Source organism: Gobio gobio, assembly GCF_949357685.1.
Source record: "Gobio gobio genome assembly, chromosome: 3".
NCBI lineage: Eukaryota > Metazoa > Chordata > Actinopteri > Cypriniformes > Gobionidae > Gobio > Gobio gobio.
Genome location: NC_137099.1, coordinates 42,637,653 through 42,664,870, shown reverse-complemented (window position 1 = coordinate 42,664,870; position 27,218 = coordinate 42,637,653). Strand labels below are relative to the sequence as shown.

Here is a 27,218-nt window from a genome sequence, read left to right as displayed (position 1 = left end):
CCAGCTGAACAGGATATTCACTATTTGTTGTTGTCTTCATATACTTTTAACCTGATTGAAGATATACAACAAAAGAATATGTTATTCTCTTATAATGGACACCTGTGATAAGTGAAAGCAGGCATGCTGTTGCCCAATAGCTAGGAAGGCATCTTCTGAATGCCAAAACATGGCATGAAGACACAATTACATCTGATTTGAATACTTTATATTTACATTTATGTGTTCAATATACACAACAAAATATGGTATTCTTTCACCTTTCTAAATACTCAGTAAAGTGCACAATGACTCAAGGATCTGAAAAGTGTAAGTGTTTGGGATAAAACACATTTTAAATGTCATCAGACTGTCTTCACAATACTGTATGATGGTTATCATATAAAAGAAGATAAGTTTACATGGGATATAATTTGAAAGCAGATACGCACAATGAAAATCTGTGTTTGTGCATTAAAACAGAACTTTGTGTAGCATTTGTGGTAGTATATTAAGACATTACTGGTCATTCAGTGTTTCGGTTAAACTTCAAGGAAGTTCATCATTTATGAACATGTGACCCAGGGTAGGGAGTCCTCACATTTTCATTGGTGGGGGATTGCGAGTGCACTTATACGAAACTTGTCTAATCTCTGCTTGGAAATATCTACCCACTGATTTATTCAAAGAATAAACTCACATTAAAACATTCATAGATAAATTATGACTATTGTTGCGTAACACAATGTATAGGCCTATACCATATCTGATATGATGAATGCAAACATAATACAAGAGCTGTTATGTTGTTTTAAGCAAGACAGGACATCTGAATGGGATATACACAATTTTACTAAAAGGTACTCATAGCAAACAAATTCAAATCATGTACCCAAGAGCTAGAATCAGAAGTGTCAATAGACTAAGAACAAGAGAGAGCTATCCAAAATATTCACTCAAGCCTATAAACTAAGATACTATAATAACATGAGTCAACTAATAAAGAACTAAGTAGTAAAGATAAGGCACAATCATTATTAGAATTGTAAGTCCTTGTAAGTCAATTTTCTGTCCAATAAAGTCTCAACGAAATTATGGCATTCAGGAGTGGGTATCAAATGGTTGTTACAAAACATGTTTCTGTAATAAAGACATGTAATCTTAAAACCAAACAAATAACTAAATGTATACTTTCTTAAAAAAAAAAAATCAAATCACAGGAGAGGAGAGATATAAAATACTTTCCAACCAAGGGAATAGGACTTATGTATATATTTTGCATGATTAGAATAGACCAATTTTTCCTTTGAAATTGCATTAAGTCCTTTAAAAAAAAAGAGAAATTAGTGTCCAATGGAGCTGAACTGACTTAGTCTAAGTGCAAAACATTTTTCACAACTGTGACCAGAATTTTAAAGATTTGACCAAGAATTGAAGGGCTTTTCTCAGCTTTCTGTCTTGCTGTCAGGGTTCTCCTCTGACAGCTCTGTATGTTTTGTCTTTGTTTAATGTGTCTTTGTTTGTGTTGTGCATGAACACATGGCTTTGTCTTGGTTTGTGTTTGCCATGTGCTCCCTGTGTCCTGCCTCCTTGTTTCCTGTTACCACGCCCCCTTGTTTAGTCCTTGGCTGCGTCCCAATTCGCATACTATCCATACTAAATAGTATTCGAAAAAAGAATTAGTATGTCCCAAATCTTAGTATGTAGAAAAAAGTATTCCAAAGATTCCCGGATGGTTTACTATTTCCGGTCAGAATCCGAAGTGCAGATCGATGCGCACTCTAACGGCTGATATTGCCCACAACCCATTGTGAGATGGACGAGGATTCGATTAGAACTACAAACGCGGATAAAAAGTGTTAAAAAACTACAAACATGACGGTTACGCGAGTCTGACGGTTAAGTGGAGAGGATTAGATAAAGTGGTTTGAGTGAGCAATTATCGGTATTTAACCTGACGAAAAGATATTTATTCAATATTATCCACATTATATTTCTCCTTCAGCAGCATTGAGAACTTTTGTAATGATACGTTTGGCCATTAACTTTGCAAACACATGAGAGGAGTCTCTGCATTAAAGACCCACGAAAGGCAGATCATCGAGCGACTACATTTCTCTCCGATAAGGTAGGAAATTAAATTGAAAGTGGGGGATTTGAACTGTGATGATGATTGACAGGGCAGTTTAAACGGTGACGGGACGCACGTTTGTGTGTTAACGGTTGGGAGTCCGTTAAAGATGACGAAGTAGTATGTCCCAAAGCTTGCATACTCTTCTGCTACACACTCAAAAGTATGTACTTTTTCTTCACAAAAAGAGTACATACTTTTAGGACGTAGTATAAGTAGGCGAATTGGGACGCAGCCCTTGTCTAGTCCTCATTGATTCACTGATTGTGTGCTCACCTGTTCCTTGTCTGAGTGTGCTCACCCTTTTCCTCATGTTTTCTGCTCCTTGTTTGTCTGAGTGTGTTCACCTGTTCCTCATGTTCTCTGCTCCTTGTTTGTCTGAGTGTGTTCACCTGTTCCTCATGTTCTCTGCTCCTTGTTTGTCTGAGTGTGTTCACCTGTTCCTCTTGTTCTCTGCTCCCTTTATAAGGTGTGTTCTTTCCCTCATGTGGTTGCTGGTTCGTTATACGTTATACCTACGTGTGTTATACTAGTAGTGCTAAGTGTTTGTGCTGCCTTTTGGTCTTGTCTCCTCTTGTTTTCTGTCTCTAGTTCCTGTCCTGCAAGTTGAGCTTCCCTGGCAGCTTGCTCTCCTTGCCTAGCTGAAAGCTTGGTGAGTTTCCTGATATGACCTGACTGCATTACCCTAGGAATCCTGCCTGGCCATCGCTGGTATCCTCTGGTCTCATGCTGCTCTGTCAGAACTGCTCTCCCGTCTACCACCTTCTTGAGCTAGTTATTGTGGCTGCTCTTCCTGCCTGTGATTGTGCTCCTAACCCGCCTACTGTTTGGACTGTTCACCTCCTCACCATTTCTTGTTTTGTCTGCTGTTTGTCAATAAACCCCTGATCACTCATTCCTGCATTTGAGTCCTCTCTCATAGATTCGTGACACTTGCCTCCTGCTCGTGTTTTTTAATAAGCTCTACTTCCGCTTCTTTCAAGGCCTCGCCTTTAAGTTGAGCCCTCAGAGCTTCTATCTCCTTCCGTCTCTGCTCCTCTGTCTCCTTCAGGATACGTTGTTTCTCTTTCTCAATCGCTCTCTCTGCCCTTTTAAGCATCTCACTGGTGTAATGTTGCCCACCATTTCCTGTGACCATATTATAAATCTGATCCAGCAACTGAACAACCTGTTCAGGATTTTGTTCTTTATTGTTGAACACATGGTATCTTCCACTGCAAGTTTTGATGAAACTGAGCAGTTTTGGGCTGTCCCGCACAAATGTGTGTATGTTCTTGCCCTCCAGTCGATCAAAAACTGCTTGAACGATTCTAACAGCTTCTGCCTCTTCATCTGTGAATCTGCCCAGCTGAATCACCACTAAGAAGTCATGCGGACCAGGAGAGGAGAGTGGAATACAACTTTTAATTCTGTTGACCACCTCATCTGTACTTAGGCTGGTGTCAAACAGACCCGGAGAGTCGATGACAGATACTTCTCTGCCATTTATTATTGCATAACATTTTTCACATTGACCTGTCACAGAGGAGGATGATAATGCTGATTTAAAAGCCTTTTTCCTCAAAATAGTGTTGCCTGTTGCGCTTTTCCCCACTCCGGTTTTTCCAACCAAAAGAATCCGGAGTTCCTCTCCTGGGTCATGCACTGCATATTGAGAAGAATTAAAAGTATTACTTATAATTAATTTGGTAATCTCTTGAAAATGTTATACATAAAGGCCTATATTAAAAAAGTCATAGCGCAAAATTTATACAATATTTTTAGAACACTGGGGAAAAAAAGACTTTACCTCTGTCATTCGAATCATCATGTTGCTTAAACATCTAGAAATTATTAATATAAAAATCAAAAATTGTATTCACATTTCCTCATTTATACAATTTATTAATATGTCTCGAAAAAGGTTGTTATTTTAGATTCATAAATATAGATTGTATACTTTTCTGTACATTTCTACATACTGTGCAATACAACAATTAGCAGAGGATTAGGATGAGATAAAGAAATCAGTCCTACACACAAGTGTTATAAGGACAAAAACCTGACAAATCCCTTGAAATGAAACATTTCAACAATATCTTGAGATTTGGTAACCATAGTATAAGGAGAATAATTGATAATAAAAAGTAAACAAATGTACTTAAATATACATATTTAAAGAGCACATATATAGATATAGGCTATATCATGTGTCTAGATGTTCTTTTATTGTGACAAGATAAGATTTTTCAAATACATACCTGCATCGCTATTGCAGCAGTGACCCCAGTTATGCCAAGCACTACCAGTATAATGAAGGAAGATGAGACCCATGAGTGTGAGGTTGTCGATAATTGTCTAGGAGGTGTTTTGGGTTCCTCCATATCTTTTGAGAAAGTGTAGTCAAAACTATTGTTCTTGCACAGCAATCCTAAAGTATAAATAAAAGCAAGGATGGATTACGGACCAGGCCAATGGGGCTCGTAGTGTCTCTGAAAGTCAGGAGCCCTGAGTTGACATTTACGCTATGGCCCAGCACCCAGAAACATGCCACTTCAAATGTAATATCAATACAGACAGACAAAAAGACTGTTGGCACAACAAGTGAAATAAACAATGAAATGATAAATGTTATCTGTAATAGTAACACTTTACAATAAGGTCTCATTTGTTAACATTACTAAATTAACTAAAAATGAGCAATACATTTGGTACAGTATTTATTCATCTTTACAGTTAATAAAAATACAGCTGTTCATTGATTGTTAGTTCACAGTTCATTAACTCATGATAAATATAATCTTTGATTTTAATAATGTATTAGTAAATGCTGAAATAACATCAAGATTAACAAATGCTGTAGAAGTATTGTTAATAGTTCATGTTAACTAAATTAGTCATTAAACTAATGAAACTTTACTGGTTACTAACGTAACCTCGGTTCCTTGAGATAATGGAAACGAGTATTGCGTTGAAGACGCTATGGGGGAAAACTCATTTTTCTCTGGATTATTGAAGCTTATTATAAAATTTAACAACTCAGCCAAAAGCAAAGCTGGGCTCTGCGTGAGCTGATTGGCTGGGGAGATGTTTCTGCACAAGGCTATGGAGATGCAGCGTAAGTGCACAAACCAATGGGTGCACTTCCCGCTGTGAATGAAGCAGAGCCCGCCAGTTAGAAAGGCATGGTTGCCCCCAAAAAATAGGGACGTCCAGGCTGTAGAATCTGGCGAAGGTGGACGAAGAAGACCAGCCTGCCGCCTCACAAATGTTGCCAATAGCAGTGCCGCCGCTCCCATTACGCGCATCACGCGCTGCGCATAGGGCACCAAGTGCTCAGGGGGGAACCACAAGAAAATGCTCTCTCTACATGGCTCTGGTGGAGTAAGCTCTTATGCCGATTGGGCATTGAAGGCCCATTGAAGCAAAGGCCAAAGCAATGGCGTCCACTATCCAGCGGGACAATCTCTGCTTCGTGATCGGAAGTCGTTTGGTGCAGCCACCGAAGCATACAAAGAGCTGCTGCTCTGACTGTCTGAATTGGGCAGAGTGCTCGATATACAGTATACTCTTAAAGCCCTAACAAGTCAGAGTAAGTGGAGGTCTTGGTCGTCTTCCAAAAAGGGAAAAGCATACAGCAGTATGACCTATACTCTGAAGGGGGAGGAGAGTGCCTTCAGGACATAGCCGAGCCTTGGCTTTAGGACAACCTTACAGTCATTAGGCCCAAACTCCAGGCAAGATGCACTTATGGAAAGTGCTTGTAAATCGCTGACACACTAGATTGATGCTAATGCTAGCAAAAGGGGCCGACTGCAGTGGTTCGAAGGGAGGTGGAACCGCAGACAGATCCCACACAGTATCGGGACGAGGCAGGTTGAGCCTCCTTGCCCCTTTCAGGCTATGGACAACTAAGGTGTTCCCAGAGATTATGAGTCCACAGGAGCATGATAAACTGCAATGGCCACCACATAGACTTTGAGCATGGACAGGGAGTGCGAACAGTGTGAATGGGGCAAAAGCAAAGAGGAGGAGGCTGCCAATCATGGGTCAGCGCATCCCTGTCCTTTGAGAAGAATATTGGGCAGTGAGAGTTCTGTTTAAGTAGGACACCACGTTGTCTGAACGGACTAGGACATGATGCCCGGTTAGTTCTGGGAGAGGTCCCTATTCTGAACAACGCAGTGGATTGACAAACTGTCAGGGCATGGTTCAGATGTCTGAGGTCTAGGATGGGCCTGAGACCACCATCCTTCTTGGGAATGTGGAAATAGCAGCTCTCCACAGCTCCCTTTGCCAATAAGCTCATGACTTCGGTGCGGAGGATGTGAGCCACATTGCCCCTTACCGAAGTACTTTCCCCACCCCTGAAGTGAGCGGGTCTGCGAGCAAAATTGGAGTGAGTAACCTCATTTTATTGTTTTCAGAATCCATTCTGACACGTTGGGGATGGCTGGCCAAGCCTTGGCCCAGGTGGCTAGGGCTTTCAAGTCAGCCGCCGATCGGTCTGTGCATCACTATATGAAGTCGAACAAGCCTGATATTTGTCTGTGCAGAGAGAGTGACCTCTGACTCCACTGCTTTTCCTCTGAGGTTCCTGGGAGGGAAGAGACAGGAGAGCACGAGGGGCGGATCCACTTTCTGAAAAGAAAGCGAATCTTGAGCGCTGGGACGAGAGCAATGATCAGCCAGTTCAGTGAGCACGGATTTTGCGTGAGATTTACAGGCAGGCAACTGTGCATGTCAGACTGGTACAGAGGGGCTTATTTGTGCCACATTTGTGGAAATTGCTCTAAATTTGCTCTTTTACACTCGCCGGATGGCCGCAGGGGAGACAATAGACCGCTTGTGCAGCGCAGAGACAGCTCGCTGGGGGGGCACCGAGAGAAGGCCACTGAAGCTGGACCCCTTGCTATCGCTCGTTCCACTGCAGGGCTCGTTCGACTTGGAAGAAGTGTAGCGAGGTGAGAAGATCATCACTGAAAGAGATGAAATCTGATTCCTATGGCGAAACAATCCACTTATATAGGCAGATGTCCCGTCCATTCTGGCAGGCTCTGCTTCATTCGCAGCGGGAAGTGCATCCATTGGTTCGTGCACTTACGCTGCATCGCCATTGGCTCGTGCAGTACCGACCCATCTCACGCAGAGCCCAGCTCGACTTTTGGCTTGTACAGTTGCACTGCATTGTTACATTTTATAGTAAGCTTCAATAATCAGAGAAAAAGGAGTTTTCACCTGATGAATGATGGTCACACAACTTGTTAATACTTTACTGGAGAACTGTATATTTATTATCACATGTAGTTGTAGACATCTACCACCGTACACATTCAGGGCTACCACTGACGTCATAACTATAGATACCGGTGAGGTACATTTGCGATTAAGGTATAACTAAGAACATATAATCAATGTTCTACATCCCCTTTCTTTAGTAATCCCTCATCAGCTTGCAATAACAACTATCCACATCAATTCAAAATCAAAGCATGTATAACTAAATATGCTATTGGTGCCACATTTTATGAACAGATTAAACTCAGAACATTTCACTCCAAATTATTTAAAAGTCTCTCACAAAATGCTTAATAATCTCCAAGCAGCTCACTGGATATACTGGATAAGCCTTTTTTCAGATTTTTCGGCAGGTACCTTGGTTTCTGATGTTAACTTAGAGTCAGTAGATGTCAACTGTGCACTTGTGTGTTCTGAGAGGAAACTTTTATCTTCTCCTGGGGGCGTATTACAGAAACGTTCCATCTTAGGTCTTAACTTAAGATATGATAAATTAATTTAGGATTTTTCACAATTTCGTATTACAGAAGCAAATCTTAACTTGATTTAGGATTCTTATCCTATCTTACAAAATCTCATCTATCGGGTTCGGCAATCAACTGTCAGGTCTGTTACCAAGCAACCAACAACGCACAAACTGCTTCTGAGGTAAACCTAAAATCAAAATGGAGAAACAAGGGCGTGCTTTTAATTCCAGTGCGGCAGAAATTGAAGCTCCGTTGAAAAGTTAAAGCCTGTTTTATAAACGGTTTCATCGGACGCACGCGCGTTGCCACGGTTTTGCGTCTGGCCCGAAGTTAACTTCCGGTCTGTGTTTGTTTATCGGTCTGGCAAGGGGATAGTATGGCGCACTCAGTAGAAACACATTTTTGACGTACTATTCTTGGATAACATGATATAATTATTAACGATCAAGCAGAGAGAATATGACACAGCGCAAAAACAGTGTGTGCGACTCACCAAAAAGCCTTAAATGCTTCATAAATATCCAGTCATACGAGAGCAGCATCTAATGTAATTTAGACTGTATGTCTAATGTTATTTACTTGTTATTTATGCTTGTTATCAGAAATAATCTACTCTAGAGGGAAGTTATTCTGGCTGCGTTTACACTTGGCATTAACATGCGATCACTGTGATCAGTCAATCAGGACACGGTGAGTTTACATTTGTTCACATCAAGTGGTCGCCCATCTGGATAACTGATTGCATTTATGTTTTCCGCAAAATATTTAAATGTGCCTTTATCACGGAGTGCAAAACAACTTTCGCTTTGTCCTCTATTAATGGCAGTGGCCATAGAGCACGGGATTTTTTGTGATGCATTCATATACAATCAATCTCAAATAGGGTACTTTATCTACAAGTTAACTTTCCCAACAATAATCTTATGTTATGATTCAAAGAAACATGTTATTCCGATGCATTGCATGATTGAAGGTGAGTGCGCAAGCATTTATAGATAGGCTACTGTACAGAAAACGGCATTACACGGTCTTTAAGGGTTAGTTCACCCAAATATTTTAATTCTGTCATTTTTACTCTCCCTCATGTCGTTCCAAACCTGTAAGACCTTTGTTCATCTTCGGAACACAACTTAAGATATTTTTCTTCTTCTCTACTGTCTTACGGGTTGGGGTCTACATGAGGGTGAGTAATTAATGTATGAATTTACATTTCTGGGTGAACTAACCCTTTAAGGGGGGCGTTTCCTCCACTCTATATTGCAGACAGAAATGAGAGATTATTTATAATAAACATGCTGAAACAATAAAAACATGTAAATTAAGATTATGTTGCCCAATTAAAATGAAAGATGATAGCGCATAAGAAAGATAACGCAGCCTCTGTTGTTATTGATTCTTTGCGGACGTCTACCAGAAGTTAAGTTTGGGCTACAAAAGCTCGCATGCCAGTAACGTTTGTTTATGTTGTTGCCGTTGAAACGTCTATAAATCGCCTTTTGCAAAAAAGAAAAGTAGAAGGCGTTATTCACTTGAAGAAGGAACTGGCATAAAGTTGGTTTGACGTTATTAGACGTTTGATATGCGCAAATTTAGGGACCGTCTCTAAGTTACATACGACATTGGTAGGCTATACACATTTCTAACTTCAATAGCATTTGAACACAATGACTTACAGTTTCAAAACCAACTGTAAAGTGTTCATCCGTGTTTGATGCACAAATTTGTACATATTCCGTTCAAATGCTATTGAAGTTAGAAATGTGTATGCCAATGTCGTATGTACTTTAGAGACGGTCCTTAAATTTGCAAATATTGAACATCCAGCGTCAAACCAACTTTATGCCAGTGAAGAACGACCGGTAATGCTCCGTGACGGCTCGTTGGCCATAATGTTGGTCGCAATTTGTCAACTAACTGCAAAATCATGTGTCGTGGGAGTCTGATTATTTACAAGCATTTTATCATCGAAGCACAGCACATCCTCTGGGTCCTTCAAAAGTAATAAATATAATGCTCTCTCGAAAAAGGCTTTTGTGATTTTTACCGTTGGATTTCAAAAAGGTTTGAAGTTAGGACACCAGTGGGGTTGTCCTAAAGTTAAGACAGCTTTTAGGATTTTTTGTCGAGTTAGGATGCTTCTGTAATACCCGTTTCCTATCCATAGTTAAGATAAGATTAAGCACTTAAGAAATGTCATTGTATAATAGCCTTTGTCCTAAATGCGGTCCTAACGGAAATTGCCATGGTCACCAAACAGATAAGATAGGATTCTAACGTTAAGATGTTTCTGTAATATGCCCCCTGGTGTACAAAGTTTTGGGTGATCTGCAGGCTTGTATTCATCATTTTGTAGTGGAAAAGTTTCAGGGACAGGCAAGATGTGTCTACGGTTCCTTCTATAATCCCTTCCCTCTAATTCCACCACATACGATCTTGGTTCCCAGCAGATGTCTTTGATGATTCCCACTTTATTGTATCCTTCAGGTGTTTGTAACCTGACTACTTCACCTTTGAAAAGAGGATGGAGAGGCTTGCTGCTTTTGTCATAATACAACTTCTGTCGATGATGCTTATGTGCAAGTCGTTTTCTGACCGTGACATGGCTTTTGGTGGAAGGGACTGGCAACTTTTTTCCAATTGGGAGTGTTGTCCGTGTTTGTCTTGACATGAGTCTTTCTGCTGGTGATCCAAGAATTCCATCACGAGGCATGTTTCGCAAATTGAGTAGATCGAGAAAGATGTCTGTTCTATCTCGCTTTGATTTTTCCATCAACTCCTTTTGCGCTTCGCAGTGCTCGTTCCGCCAATCCATTAGATTGAGGATATTCTGGACTGCTTGTTACATGAACAAAATCCCAGGAATTTGAGAAGTTCTTAAATTGTTGACTGGAAAATTGTGTTCCGTTGTTTGTGATTACTTTTTGGGGACTGCCATGTGCTGAAAAGTGTCTCTTTAATTTTGTAATCACAGCGGTGTCGATGTCAGATTGCGAAGAAGATCTTTTGCAAACCAATTTGAATCTGAGTTCACCAGAACCAGATAATGTTGACTATTCCATTCAAATAGATCAGTTGCAACAATTGACCAAGGAAGGTCTGGTGTATCATGTAGCTTCAGTGGTTCCTTTTGTTGGTGCGGTTTCATACCATTGCAGATAGAACATGAAGTACATTCCATCTCGATGTCCTTGTTCATTGAAGGCCAAAACACTACACCTCGTGCTCTGCATTTTGTTGATTCTACTCCAGGATATCCTCTGTGAAGAAAAGTGATGTATTCTTTCTGCAGTGACTTGGGGATCACAGCTTTTGGGCCTTTCATCACGATCCCATCCCTTGTCATCAGCTCATCTCGATATGGGTAGTACTGGCGGAGTTCAAGTGAAAGCTTCGCCTGTCGGTCTGGCCAGCCCTGGTTTATTGTCCTGCAAAGTTGTTGTAACGTTGGATCTGTGGCTGTGTGCTCTCCCAACTCGGCAAGCCTTGATGACGAGATGTGTTCTACAGACATTACCTCGAAGTCAGCCTTTTCACTGCTTGCCACATTTGTGTTTTTCATGGGGGCTCGCGAAAGAGTGTCGGCCAGATTCATTTGTTTTCCTTTTTTGTAACTTATCATGAAGTCATATTCTGGAGCCTCAACATCATGCGTTGTAATCGCGCTGGAGCCATGTGGAGTGGCTTGTTGAGTATTGTCACTAATGGTTGATGGTCTGTTTCAATGTGGATTTTTTTTTCCATAAATGTAGTCGTGAAACTTAATGCATGCAAATACCACTGCAAGAAGCTGTTTCTCAATTTGAGCATATTGTCTCTCGTTTTGTGTCAGGGTTCGTGAGGCATATGCTATGGCAGCATTTTGCTAAAGGCATGCCGCACCAAGACTGAACTGGGAGGCGTCACATGTCAGTGTGACAGGTTTTTTGACATCATAATATCTCAGAGTTGGTGGATTTGATATGACCTCTTTCAGTTTGTTGAATGCTTCTTGATGTTGTTTAAGCCAGCACCATTCTACATCTTTGTGAGTCAGCTCTCGCAAGGGTGCTGAGAGGTCGCTGAAACCAGGAATACATTTTCCCAGATAATTAACCATTCCTAGAAAGCGTTGTAGGGCAGTGACATTCTCTGGGACTTCCATCTCTGTAATGGCTTTTATCTTTGAAGGGTCTGGTTTCAGTCCTTCACTTGTGAACACATGACCTGCATAGCATACTTCTGAAAGCCAAAACTTACAATTGAGTGGGTTAAGTCTAAGGTTTGACCTTTCGTGCGTGATCCAGCACTTTTTTTAGGTTCTCGTCATGTTCTTTCATGTCCTGTCCTCCCACTAGGATGTCATCCACTATAATAGCACATGGATAGCCTGCAAATATTTGTTCCATGGCTCTTTGGAACACCTCACTCACTGTGTTGATTCCGAATGACATGCGTAGAAATTGGTATCTCCCAAATGGGGAGTTGAACGTTGTCAACATTGATGATTTTTCATCAAAAGCAATTTGCTAGAAGGAACTTTTTGCATCCAAAACAGAAAACACAGAAGAATTCGGCATTTGAGATGCGACTTCTTCTACAGTACGCATTGGGTGGTGCGGACGTAGGAGAGCTTTATTAAGGGCTTGTGTCAATACATATTCTTATCTCCTCTGAATTCTTTTTGTGGGTTGCCACCATTGATGATACCCATTCAGTGGGCTCCGAGATTGGGGTTAGAACCCCCATGTTGACCATTCTTTTTAACTCTGCTTCGACCCTGCCCTGCATGGCTGCCGGGATTTTGTGTGCAGGTTTTACAACTGGGTGTACTGCTGGGTCCAGTTTCATTGAATATGTCACTGAAAGCTTACCAATCTCATCCTTGAAGAGGTCTGAATATTCAGAATGAATTTGGCTTGCAAAGCTTGAAACTTCATCTGCTGTCACTTGATGAATTTCTTTGTTGAACGAGACCAGTTTCATTTGTAAACAGTCTGGTAAACCTATCAATGGTTGTACATTTCTTTTTACCACGTAGAACGAGAGGTTGTAGGCCCTTTGATGAGTGGCAGGTGAAAGTAGAAAAGCCTGCTGTGGGTATCTCCTCACCTCCATTGGCTATGTTCTTCGATGAGCTTAATTCCTCTCCATTTATTATTTTCGTGAACAGAGCTTAAGAAATGACATTACATTTGGCCCCAGTGTCTACTTTAAGATCAACTGAATGCCCATTGATGTTCACAGTGCAAATTAGCTCAGTCTTTTGTGGAGTTTTCTTTTCCACCGTTTGTGCAGCAGCCTTCTTAATTGACACTCCATCCACGTAGTAGGATTCATCCGAACTATCTGTGGAAGTTTCTTTTGGTGTGAGCTGGTCTATTGCTTTTCTCCGTCTATTTGACATGTGCTTTGGTGTAGTTTTGCAGCACTTTTTGAAATGATAAAATTTTTTACATTTATGGCACTGCTGACCATAAGCTGAGCATTTTTCCTTTTTTGCTTCATGCTTGCCTCCACAACTACTACAATTCACAATGATCTGAGAGCCAGTGCGATCAGAGTTGGATCTCTGTTTAAGTCCTTGTGTCATTTTAGTCTTTGTCCTGTGGTACACACTGTCCACGTGTTGCTTTTAGGCGCTGCAAGAGTCTTTGTGTGCAGATCAGTCAGCTCGTGGATTTGACACAATTCTATTGCTTTGGCTAGTGTTAATTCACTGTCTAGAATTTTTCTCATGCCATCATTGGTCACGCCGCACACAAGTCTGTTAGATCACCAAATCTGCACGTCTTTGCTTTGTTCTTTAAATCGCTCACATATGCTTCTATGGTTTCACCAGGTTTTTGGTTTCTCATATTAAACTTGTGGCGTTCCATAGTTACATTTGTTTGTGGGTTGCATAACTCACAGAATTTTCGTTTGAAACATTCCGTTTTTTCTTTGGATTCAGCCTTCGTGATCATCCGTCTTTGCTCTCCTTCTCCCGTGTATACGGCTGGTGCGTACATAACGCACGCTCCCGCTCGATGGCTTCAGAGCCGGCCAAATTAAGGAGAATAAATGCCTGCGTCCTGGCACCTTTGTCTGAGTGTCCAGCCGATATAAATATATTGTATGTTGTATTCTGTTCAGGTGTCTAGTTAATTAGCTCCTTTATTTGCTCAGTGTATTTAATCCTGTGTTTGGTCTGTTATTGTTAATGTTTACACACATTTTGAATTTCTGAGAAACCAGATACGTTTTTTTTTTTTTTGATAAGAATAAAGAATGCTGTGCATAAGATCCTGCTCCCTTTTTCATCTTTGCTGCAACCAGCCTGTGACACACATAGTTTACATATTCTTTGCACAACGTTATACAGCAATAGCAAAACATAGCGAATATAATAAAAATGTAAAATAACGGTATTTGATACACTGATAATTTTGCAGGTTTTCCTACTTACAAAGCATGTATATAGAGGTCTGTAATTTTTATCATAAGCCGTGTTTCCACCGCAGGAACTTTACCCCGGAACCAGGAACTTTGGGGGGGAACTCGGTGTGTTTCGACCGCAGGAACCAGGGTCTAAATGAAGTTCCGGGTAAATATTTCCCCCTCCAAACGGCCCTGCTTGCGAGGTGGTACTTTTGAAAAGGTCGGGAACTTTCGGGGGTGGGACTTGGGCGCTGAACATGCTGATTGGTTGAGCTCTCGCAGCATTTTTTTCCCCACCGCCATTTTTACAAGTTTTTTGCGAGGTGGGTTCTGCGTTCAGTAAATATTTTCTTTGCAGCAATGGAGTTCACCAAAAAATTTGACCGACGACTAGGTTCAGGCTTTGAGCATATATGAGGAGGAGGACATCCAGCGGGAACTGGAAACGGCGACCCGCAATGAAAAGGTATAATGTTACCTGAAGATATCGACTCGGTTCCAGTCACACTGGAAAACAGTGCAGAGAGAAGTTAAAGAAATTAAGACAAGATTACAAGAAATTAAAGGATCATAACAACCGGAGCGGTTCCGACCGGCGTATCAACAAGTGGCATGACCGCCTGGACGCGTTGTTGGGACACAGACCGTCCTTTTCTAGGCCAGCGGTAACGAAAGACTCGGCTAGTGCGTTGTTGGAAACCATCCAGGAATCCAAGTGGGTTGAAGGTAAATATCTCATCTTGGTATCATCTATTAAACTCGTTGCAGTGTAACGTTGCAGTAACTTTTTTCAACGTGCTTTTCCAGACGTAACGGGTGGCCCTAATGAATTGCAGGCAATGGAGACCAGCGTGTTTTCCCCCGCGGTCACCAGTACGTTAGCCCTCGTCCCGTGTCTCCTGCCGAAACACACACACGCCGAGGTATAAAGAGGTATAAAGGAATAAAAATTCCATCGTCCGGCATGTCCACGCTAACGTTACCTCAGGTAAAGGCAAGGTTATCACTCACTGCTTTCCTGGTGCTCGAGTTCTCGATGTCGCTGCGCAGGTTCCCGAGATCCTGAACGGTGACGAGCGCATCGGAGCTGTCGTGCTGCACGCGGGGACGAACGACACCAGGCTGCGACAGACGGAGGTTCTGAAGAGGGACTACAGGAGCCTGATCGAGACGGTGCGCAGAACATCGCCTGAAGCAGCGATCATCGTGTCCGGACCGCTTCCCACGTACCGACTAGGACATGAAAAGTTCAGTAGATTATTTGCTCTAAATGAATGGTTAATGTCATGGTGTAATGAACAGAAGCTGCTCTTTGTAAATAATTGGAATCTGTTTTGGGAGCGACCTAGGCTCTTCCGTCCTGATGGCCTTCACCCCAGCAGAATCGGAGCGGCTCTTCTGTCGGACAACATCTCCAGAGCGCTGCACACCGCCATCATATGACTAGTAAGTCAAAGTCCAAATAACAGTATTTGCTGTCCTAACTTAATTGACATAAGTACCAATGTAGAACATTATATAGAAACTGTGTCTGAACATAACTGTGTAGAACATTATATAGAAACTGTGTCTATTCCTCGTTTAGTGAGGTCAAACATTACATCTACTGTAAGATCTAGGAAAAATCTAATTGTGATTAAACCAGAAAATCTCAATATTAGTGAACAAAACCAATTTTGTACTAACTTAATTGACATAAGTACCAATGTAGAACATTATATAGAAACTGTGTCTATTCCTCGTTTAGTGAGGTCAAACATTAAATCTACTGTAGGATCTAGGAAAAATCTAATTGTGATTAAACCAGAAAATCTCAATATTAGTGAACAAAAACAATTTCTAAAACTAGGTCTTCTAAACATTAGATCGCTCACACCTAAGGCGGTTATTGTAAATGAAATGGTCACAGATAATAGTTTCGATGTACTTTGCCTTACTGAAACCTGGCTTAAGCCAAATGATTATTTCGGTCTAAATGAGTCTACTCCGCCAGGATACTGTTATAAGCATGAGCCCCGTCTGATTGGTCGTGGCGGCGGTGTTGCAACAATATATAGAGATATTCTTAATGTTACCCAGAAAACAGGTCACAGGTTTAATTCATTTGAAGTACTAGTGCTAAATGTCACGCTATTAGATGTAAGAAAGAAATCTGTATTATCTCTAGCCTTAGCTACTGTATATAGACCTCCAGGGCCCTATGCTGCTTTCCTAAAAGAGTTTGCAGACTTTCTCTCAGATCTATTGGTCAACGTCGATAAAGCATTAATTGTTGGAGATTTTAACATACACGTAGATAACACAAATGACGCGTTAGGGGCTGCGTTTACAGATCTATTAAATTCCTTTGGGGTCAAGCAAAACGTCACTGGTCCCACTCATCGTCTTAATCACACACTAGATTTAATTATATCACATGGAACCAACCCAACCGATATAGATATTATACCACAAAGTGATGATGTCACTGACCATTACATGGTAACTTGCATACTGCGTACTGCTGAAATCTGTCATGTTGCGCCACGTTATCGACCAGGCAGAACAATCCTTCCAACCACTATAGATAGATTCTCAAATACCTTACCTGATCTGTCTCAGCTGCTCAGTGAACCCAAACAAACAGATGAACTAGAGGAAATGACTAGCAGTATGAGCACCATTTTCTCTAGTACATTAGAAATTGTAGCACCAATTAGATTAAAAAAGGTTAGAGAGAAAACTAAAGCACCATGGTACAACAGTGCTACACATGTTATCAAGAGAGAAACTCGTAACTTAGAGCGTAAATGGAAACATACTAATTTAGAGGTCTTTAGAATCGCATGGAAAGAAAGTATGTCACGTTATAAAAAGGCCCTAAAAGCAGCCAGGGCTGAGCATCTCCGCAAACTAATAGAAAATAACCAAAATAACCCAAGGTTTTTATTTAACACTGTGGCTAGACTAACAAATAAACAAGCATCGCCTGAACAAAATATTCCGTTACAGTTTAGTAGTAATGATTTTATGAACTTCTTCGCTGACAAAATAGAAAGCATCAGAAACAAAATTGTAAATGTACAATCATTAATGATGTCTTATGATTCAACCGCAATTATCGCCCCTCAAGAACTACTACACCGCTTTACAACTATAGGACAGGAAGAGCTAAATAAACTTATCATTGCATCTAAACCAACAACATGTTTATTAGATCCAATACCCACTAAACTACTGAAAGAGTTGTTACCTGTAGTGGAAGAGCCTCTTCTCAATATTATTAACTCGTCTTTATCTTTAGGTCATGTTCCAAGAATATTCAAGTTGGCAGTCATAAAGCCTCTCATTAAGAAGCCACAATTAGATCATAATAACCTAGCAAATTACAGACCAATATCAAATCTTCCATTCATGTCTAAAATACTAGAAAAAGTTGTGTCCGCTCAATTGTGCTCTTTCTTGCAAGAAAATGATATCTATGAAAAATTTCAATCAGGATTCAGGCAGCATCATAGCACAGAAACTGCACTCGTTAAAATCACAAATGATTTACTTCTAGCTTCTGACCAAGGCTGTATCTCAATACTAGTTCTACTTGATCTTAGTGCTGCGTTCGATACTATAGATCATAAAATACTATTAGATCGACTTCAAAATTACACTGGTGTTCAGGGACAGGCATTAAACTGGTTTAGATCGTATTTATCAGACCGCTACCATTTTGTCTGTCTAAATGGGGAAAAATCAAAGATAACATCAGTAGACTATGGGGTGCCGCAAGGATCCGTGCTAGGCCCTCTGCTATTCTCAATATATATGCTGCCACTTGGTAATATTATAAGAAAACATGGAATTAATTTCCACTGTTATGCTGATGACACTCAATTATATATTTCATCACGACCAGATGAAAACGCTAAATTATCTAAACTGACAGCGTGTGTTGATGATATTAAACACTGGATGACGTGTAATTTTCTGCTATTAAATTCAGATAAAACGGAGGTGTTACTTATTGGTCCAAAAAATTGCCCACAAAACCTCTCACAATACAACTTTAACTTGGAAGGATGTCCTGTCACTTTATCCACTACAGTAAGAGACCTGGGTGTTATATTAGACCGCAACTTATCTTTCGAAAGTCATATTTCATATGTTACAAAAACGGCATTTTTCCACCTTAGAAACATTGCCAAGCTACGTAACATGCTATCTATTTCTGATGCAGAAAAGTTAGTTCATGCATTCATGACCTCGAGATTAGATTACTGTAATGCTTTATTAGCTGGTTGTCCTGCATCATCGATAAACAAACTGCAGTTAGTCCAAAACGCAGCTGCTAGAGTGCTTACTAGGTCAAGAAAATATGATCATATAACACCAATTTTATCATCCCTACACTGGTTACCTATTAAGTTCCGTATCAATTACAAAGTATTGCTACTGACCTATAAAGCCCTAAATGGGTTAGCTCCAGTGTATTTAACTGATCTTTTATCGCCCTACAATCCATCGCGCTCTTTAAGATCACTAAACTCGAGGCTTCTGGTCATTCCTAGGATATCTAAGTCCACTAAAGGAGGGAGGGCTTTTTCACATTTAGCTCCTAAACTCTGGAATAGTCTTCCGGATATTGTTCGAGGTTCAGACACGCTGTCCCAGTTTAAAACTAGATTAAAGACGCATCTCTTTAGCCAAGCATTCACATTATAAATTAAGTTTTATACTACAGTTAAATCGCACCAACAGCATTAATATTCTGAACAGCAGCTATGCTAATTATTTCCCATCTGCTTTTCTGTTGTTATCTCGGGACACTAGTCCCGAGGTAACTAGTTCGTCAGCTCCAGTTTGTATCCAGCCTCTGATGGAGACTTCAGATGCCCCGACACCTGTGATGAGACGACTCGACGCCTGTGAAGAGACGACTCAACGCCAGCGTTGTTATGGCCTAAAATAATACATGATTGATTAACTTATCCTAACATTTTTTCTTTAACATTCTCTTTTCTAACATTTTTCAATGTACATTTATGAAATGCACTTTCTGTGAAGCTGCTTTGAAACAATGTGTATTGTGAAAAGCGCTATACAAATAAATTTGAATTGAATTGAATTGAATTGAATAAAGCTGACAAAATGTGTATATATTTAAAAACTGATGTGCAATCCATAATGGTTTTGAGTAGTTTTGTTGTTTTTAATTGTAAACTTAAATTGCCAATGATAGAAATTGCACACTGGGCATTGTTCAAGTTGGGCAAGCAATTGTTCATTATTTGTAGTGAAAACACTAAATAATTAATTGATGGTTTCTATTGTTTCATGGTTGCCTTGTGTATTAATTTCCATGTGTTTCTGTGCAATTTTTCTACTTAGGGAAAAGGAAAAGGGACTGACTTTTCTTGATGCACTGTGGGACATGGAGGATGCTAACCGGGCCGTCCTGCAGCATGGACAAGAACAGCGAGACCAATATATGCAGCTGTTACTGGAGAGCCAGGCCGAGGAGAGATGAGGAGGCAAGAGCTGGCATTCCACCAGTCAGAAGCGGAAGAAAGCAGACAGCAGCAGAGGGACTTTCAGACTGGGTTTCTGTCTGTTCTTGGACAGTTTGTCCAGTCGTTCAAGAAGTAGCCACAATGACCAGCCGCTTGAATGAAGCATTTGCACTACCACATTTGTACTTTATATATTGTACGTGTTGGCACAGCTCTTGGACAGGTTACTGAAAAATACACTTTTTTTTATATTGTTGTTTTCACATTTTATAATTTAATTTTATTGTTCTAGTAATTTATTTGTCTTTGCACACTTATTTTAATTTTGTAAGAACTAATCTGTCTAAAATAAAGTCAAATGTGTAAAATGTCACTGTGTCTTTAATTTCCACATTCTAACTATATAACCACTTTCTAATTGTAGTGTTGGAAGCAAATAAAAGGGCTGCTGCTCGCAAGTCTTTCTGAATATGCACATAAACATATCTAGAAAACCCAAATATTATATTTTTAAATGTATAACTATGTGAATGTAGTATAATAACTTATAACCACAACTTAAGTGAAGCCATACGTGTGGTCCTGCTTCATTTCAAATTTGAGGAAGAAGTCTCTAAAATTATGCATTTAATGAAGCATATTGTAATACTAGTCATGTGATTTTTTTTTATTTTTAGTGAATGCTAAGAGATGTTATTGTGATAAATAAATACTTGCAGTCAAGTACCTAATCTTTCAACCGCTTAATTCAGTCTATTGTTTTCATTCAATGAACTTTTCACACATCTGTCATGAATGACTGAAACCTCATTATCCTTTTATAGAAAATATTTTGGAATTGAGCTATTACAACACATTCAGATTTTGGATTGCCCATCATCCCATTTTGCATTAAAATGGTCAAACCAGGTGAAAGTGCACGTTTAAATAAGCTGTGTTGGTAATGTGTATGCAAAAGCAGCGCTGCTTGCATCTCCTCCACTTGTTATTGTTGCAGACAGTTTCGCAAAAGTGATTACTGTCCGTCGGTGACTGGGAGGAGCAGTCGCGCGCATTCTCACGTCACCGAGCTAATTTGCCTAATCACCCCGGTACTTTAGACCGCGGTGGAAACGCAGAAAGTAGCAGGTCTGGGGGAGAAAAAGTTCCTGGGAAAAAAGTTCCTGGTACAAATAGTTCCGGGTAATTTCGGTGGAAACGCGGCTATAAAAAAAAAAAAAAAAGCGCTGCTTTTGCATACACATTACCAACACTGCTTATTTAAACGTGCACTTTCACCTGGTTTGACCATTTTAATGCAAAATGGGATGATGGGCAATCCAAAATCTGAATGTGTTGTAATAGCTCAATTCCAAAACAAAATATTTTCTATAAAAGGATAATGAGGTTTCAGTCATTCATGACAGATGTGTGAAAAGTTAATTGAATGAAAACAATAGACTGAATTAAGCGGTTGAAAGATTAGGTACTAGACTGCAAGAATTTTATTTTTTATCACAATAACATCTCTTAACATTCACAAAAAAAAGTCACATGACTAGTATTACAATATGCTTCATTAAATGCATAATTTTAGAGACTTCTTCCTCAAATTTGAAATGAAGCAGGACCACACTTATGGCTTCACTTAAGTTGTGGTTATAAGTAATTATACTACATTCACATAGTTATACATTTAAAAATATAATATTTGGGTTTTCTAGATATGTTTATGTGCATATTCAGAAAGACTTGCGAGCAGCAGCCCTTTTATTTGCTTCCTACACTATATGAATACAACTAGAATGTGGTTATATAGTTAGAATGTGGAAATTAAAGACACAGTGACATTTTACACAATTGACTTTATTTTAGACAGATTAGTTCTTACAAAATTAAAATAAGTGTGCAAAGACAAATAAATTACTAGAACAATAAAATTTAATTATAAAATGTGAAAACAACAATATAAAAAAAAGTGTATTTTTCAGTAACCTGTCCAAGAGCTGTGCCAACACGTACAATATATAAAGTACAAATGTGGTAGTGCAAATGCTTCATTCAAGCGGCTGGTCATTGTGGCTACTTCTTGAACGACTGGACAAACTGTCCAAGAACAGACAGAAACCCGGTCTGAAAGTCCCTCTGCTGCTGTCTGCTTTCTTCCGCTTCTGACTGACTTAGCATTCTCCATGTCCCTCAGTGCATCAAGAAAGTCACAGTCCCTTTTCCTTTTCTCTAAGTAGAAAAATTGCACTGAAACACATGGAAATTAATACACAAGGCAACCATGAAACAATAGAAACCATCAATTAATTATTTAAAGTGTTTTCACTACAAATAATGAACAATTGTTTGCCCAGCTTGAACAATGCCCAGTGTGCCATTTTTATCATGGGCAATTTAAGTTTACAATTAAAAACAACAAAACTACTCAAAACCATTAAGGATTACACATCAGTTTTTAAATATATACACATTTTTGTCAGCTTTATACCTCGGCGTGTGTGTGTTTCGGCAGGAGACACGGGGTTAACGTACTGGTGACCGCGGGGGAAAACACGCTGGTCTCCGTTGCCTGCAATTCATCAGGGCCACTCGTTACACCTGGAAAAGCACGTTGAAAAAAGTTACTGCAACGTGTTTAAACACTGCAACGAGTTTAATAGATGATACCAAGATGAGATATTTACCTTCAACCCACTCGGATTCCTGGATGGTTTCCAACAACGCACTAGCCGAGTCTTTCGTTACCGCTGTACCAGAAAAGGACGGTCTGTGTCCCAACAATACGCCGGTCGGAACCGCTCCGGTTGTTATCCTTTAATTTCTTGTAATCTTGTCTTAATTTCTTCAACTTCTCTCTGCACTGTTTTCCAGTGTGACTGGAACCGAGTCGATATCTTCAGGTATACCTTTTCATTGCGGGTCACAGTTTCCAGTTCCCGCTGGATGTCCTCCTCCGCTTATATGCTCAATAAAGCCTGAGCCTCGTCGTCGGTCCATCGGTCGAATTTTTTGTTGAACTCCATTGTTGCAAAGAAAATATTTACTGAACGCAGAACCCACGAAACCCACCTCGCAAAAGACTTGTAAATATGGCGGTGGAAAAAAAAATGCTGCGAGAGCTCAACCAATCAGCATGTTCAGCGCCCAAGTCCCACCCCCGAAAGTTCGCGACCTTTTCAAAAGTACCACCTCGCAAGCAGGGCCGTTTGGAGGGGAAAATATTTACCCGGAACTTCATTTAGACCCTAGTTCCTGCGGTCGAAACACACCGAGTTCCCCCCCAAAGTTCCTGGTTCCGGGGTAAAGTTCCTGCGGTGGAAACGCGGCTTTAGTTTTTCTTTAAGAAGCCCTCCTGTTCTCCACTCTTTACCTGTATTAACTGCACCTGTTTGAACTTGTTACCTGTATAAAAGACACCTGTCCACACACTCAATCAAACAGACTCCAACCTCTCCACAATGGCCAAGACCAGAGAGCTGTGTAAGGACATCAGGGATAAAATTGTAGACCTGCACAAGGCTGGGATGGGCTACAGGACAATAGGCAAGCAGCTTGGTGAGACGGCAACAACTGTTGGCACAATTATTAGAAAATGGAAGAAGTTCAAGATGACGGTCAATCTCCCTCGGTCTGGGGCACAATGCAAGATCTCACCTCGTGGGGCATCAATGATCATTAGGAAGGTGAGGGATCAGCCCAGAACTTCACGACAGGACCTGGTCAATGACCTGAAGAGAGCTGGGACCACAGTCTCAAAGAAAACCATTAGTAGCACACTACGCCGTCATGGATTAAAATCCTGCAGCGCACACAAGGTCCCCCTGCTCAAGCCAGCGCATGTCCAGGCCCGTCTGAATTTTGCCAATGACCATCTGGATGATCCAGAGGAGGAATGGGAGAAGGTCCTGTGGTCTGATGAGACAAAAATAGAGCTTTTTTGTCTAAACTCCACTCGCCGTGTTTGGAGGAAGAAGGAACTCCAAGAACACCATCCCAACCGTGAGGTGGAAACATCATTCTTTGGGGATGCTTTTCTGCAAAGGGGACAGGGCGACTGCACCGTATTGAGGGGAGGATGGATGGGGCCATGGATCGCGAGATCTTGGCCAACCCTCAGTAAGAGCATTGAAGATGGGTCGTGGCTGGGTCTTCCAGCATGACAACGACCCGAAACACACAGCCAGGGCAACTAAGGAGTGGCTTCATAAGAAGCATCTCAAGGTCCTGGAGTGGCCTAGCCAGTCTTCAGACCTGAACCCAATAGAAATTCTTTGGAGGGAGCTGAAAGTCCGTATTGCCCAGCGACAGCCCCGAAACCTGAAGGATCTGGAGAAGGTCTGTATGGAGGAATGGGCCAAAATCCCGGTTGCAGTGTGTGCAAACCTGGTCAAGAACTACAGGAAGCGTATGATCTCTGTAATTGCAAACAAACTTTTCTGTTACAAATATTAAGTTCTGCTTTTCTGATGTATCAAATACTTATGTCATGCAATAAAATGCTAATTAATTACTTAAAAATCATACAATGTGATTTTCTGGATTTTTGTTTTAGATTCCGTCACACACAGTTGAAGTGTACCTATGATACAAATTACAGACTTCTACATGCTTTGTAAATGGGCAAACCTGCAAAATCGACAGTGTATATAATACTTGTTAGCCCCATTGTATATATATATATATATATACATATATAGAGAGAGAGAGATATTGACACACGTTGGATAAAGGATCTCACAATGCATATTTTTCGCATACAAAAGAGTTACATCATATACCTAAAACGTATACATAACACATCTGCTTAAATACAAAAAGACACATTCATCAAACATTTCATTTTAAACTGTCATATATCACATTTACCAGATTGTACAGTGTAAACGTGCTTTAGTTCTATTTATTAAAAACTTTACACACTTAACTTCTTAACATCTTGCCAGCTAGTTATAATCATTGTTTAACTTTTTTAATGCTTTTTCATAGGCCTCGTCCTTGAGTTGAGCCCTCAGAGCTTCTATCTCCTTCTGTCTCTGCTCCTCTGTCTCCTTCAGGATACGTTGTTTCTCTTTCTCAATCGCTCTCTCTGCCCTTTTAAGCATCTCACTGGTGTAATGTTGCCCACCATTTCCAGTAACCATTTTATCAATCTGATCCAGCAACTGAATGACCTGTTCAGGATTTTGTTCTTTATTGTTGAACACATGGTATCTTCCACTGCAAGTTTTGATGAAACTGAGCAGTTTTGGGCTGTCCCGCACAAATGTGTGTATGTTCTTGCCCTCCAGTCGATCACCATGAGTGAACAGTGCCATGGTGTACGTGGAGGATTCCTCACCAAAAACTGCTTGAATGATTCTAACAGCTTCTGCCTCTTCATCTGTGAATCTGCCCAGCTGAATCACCACTAAGAAGACATGTGGGCCAGGAGAGGAGAGTGGAATACAACTTTTAATTCTGTTGACCACCTCATCTGTACTTAGGCTGGTGTCAAACAGACCCGGAGAGTCGATGACAGATACTTCTCTGCCATTTATTGTTGTATTAAATTTTTCACATTGACCTGTCACAGAGGAGGATGATAATGCTGATTTAAAAGCCTTTTTCCTCAAAATAGTGTTGCCTGTTGCGCTTTTCCCCACTCCTGTTTTTCCAACCAGTAGAATCCGGAGCGGTTCGCCTGGATATTCCACTGTACATTAACAAGAATAATAAAAAAAAATTTCAAACTAATTTAAATTTACAAACATTTATTTAAAAAGAACAATCAAATACACCTATATGTAGCCTTTTTAATACTATTCATCATCTTGACAGAGCTTAATTTGTAATAAATGTATTTTTAAAGATAATACAAACCTTACCTAAAGCATCAAAATCCTGTTTTTGTTGCTTGAAAATCTAGAAGTGATTATATGTTATGACATTTGGCAATTTATAATACATGTTAAAAAGATAATCAGCGTAGAGTAAAAAAAAGGACAAAATATGTATTTAAGCATACCTGATTCCCTATTGCAAAGGCTCCAACAATTATAGAAACCACCAGTACTTTGGTCGTCATTGTTGATGGTCCAGGAGAAATGTCCTGCACAGCTATAAAGAAAGACATGAACATAACATGTTCTTGCTATACGTTCAAAATATGAAAACAATAAAAGATGAATAGGATATTTTATAATTATTTGTATGATAGCCTACTCATGAACAAGGCTATTGCATGTACACTTTGCTACTGCTTTAAATCAAGCTTTATCGATAACTCGCCTACCCTAAACGGATGATGTCTCTCTGTCTCTTTAAAATCACGCAAAACACTCGATTGTCATTAAACAACTACTTTACATTTATTATTTTCAATGCTAATTAAGTTAGTGTAAACGTTTATCTTTAATGTATGCAAAGGAAAAAATGTACAATTACTTTTAAATGAAGAGCACATCCTGCAAGTAGTAGGCTTATAGATGTAAACTGGGTTTCGTTTTTCTTGTCAAAACAAGGACAGTTTCGTTTACTCTTAAAAGGCTTTCCTAGTGTAGACTGCCATCTACAGGAGACACAACGCCACTGCAAGAGTCAAGCAGCTGCTCAATGCAGAGATAATGGGTGGAGCTTTAAGGTCCAGTCACACCCACCCTAAAAAGAAAGGGATGGGGTTAAGGTCTCTTTAATCATATGGAACTTTAAGACAGTTTGGGTCTTTGAAACCGACATACAAAACCACTACATAAAACCTTATAGTTTGTGAGATGTGGACTTTGTGTCACCATTCTGGCGTGCCCTTTAAAAGGGTGCAAAATGCCATAGATTCACTGTTTCAACTCCATCTTATGTGTATTCTAAAAAATATAAAATTAGTCTAGGCTGGAAATGGTACTAGGACAACAAGACCCTAACTTTTGGGGAAAAGATCATTAAGGGCAAAATGCCCCCCAAAAAACTCTGGAGCAGTCTTTAAAAAAAAATTAGGCCTATAAATTATATTCTCCAAATAAATATTGTTTTAAATAATGGATTTTCTTAGTATGAGATTGGGGTGCGTCTCAATCAGCTCCCTAGTTAAATAGTCCGGGCACAATTGATCAGTGCCCTAACTGAACTAGGGAGCTGATTGACGCACCCCATGTCTGGGTCCTCTGGTAGTGGGACAAGAGTAAAACAACGAAATACGTAGCTAAAATGCATTTGAGAAGCAGACCAAAAATATATGACAATCCGAAATAAATAATGAAGCCATAAAAAATGATTCATGTAAGAAAAGCAATTTTTGTTCGTTTTAATAGGCTACAGACATTTCTTTGAAAATCTGGTTTTATTTAACTGCTCTATCTTTCAACAGAAAACAAAAATCGAAACATACATTTTAGTACCACGTTTACGTTTCTAATTAAAATGACAACAACGCCTAAAAGCGGACTGTGATTCTCTTTGAGAGGCTCCTACTACGCCATATTCTTAAATGTACAGAACATCTGGAACGACGTTGGTTATTTATTT

At 40.1% G+C, this 27,218-nt stretch overlaps 2 protein-coding genes and 1 long non-coding RNA gene across 3 annotated transcripts; all 3 read right to left on the bottom strand.

Moving 5' to 3' along the window:
* Positions 1–3,026: 3,026 nt before the first annotated feature.
* On the bottom strand, positions 3,027–11,995 carry LOC307124166 (GTPase IMAP family member 7-like; the record flags this gene model as incomplete). The annotated part of the gene is made up of 2 exons (XM_079813214.1): positions 3,027–3,754; positions 11,734–11,995. 2 exons carry the CDS (start codon positions 11,993–11,995, stop codon positions 3,027–3,029), a joined length of 990 nt encoding a protein of 329 aa, XP_079669340.1.
* A 9,563-nt stretch (positions 11,996–21,558) lies between these two features.
* LOC307123804 lies at positions 21,559–24,291 on the bottom strand. The gene is made up of 3 exons (XR_013816211.1): positions 22,406–24,291; positions 22,210–22,319; positions 21,559–21,968 (listed from the first exon to the last, which is right to left on the bottom strand). It is a non-coding gene; the product is annotated as an uncharacterized lncRNA (long non-coding RNA).
* Positions 24,292–24,447: 156 nt separating this feature from the next.
* On the bottom strand, positions 24,448–26,257 carry LOC307123803 (GTPase IMAP family member 4-like). The gene is made up of 4 exons (XM_079812522.1): positions 26,145–26,257; positions 25,726–25,817; positions 25,586–25,622; positions 24,448–25,413 (listed from the first exon to the last, which is right to left on the bottom strand). The coding sequence occupies exons 1-4, from the start codon at positions 26,161–26,163 to the stop codon at positions 24,665–24,667; spliced, it is 897 nt and encodes a 298-aa protein (XP_079668648.1). The 5' UTR covers positions 26,164–26,257; the 3' UTR covers positions 24,448–24,664.
* Between the last annotated feature and the right edge of the window lie 961 nt (positions 26,258–27,218).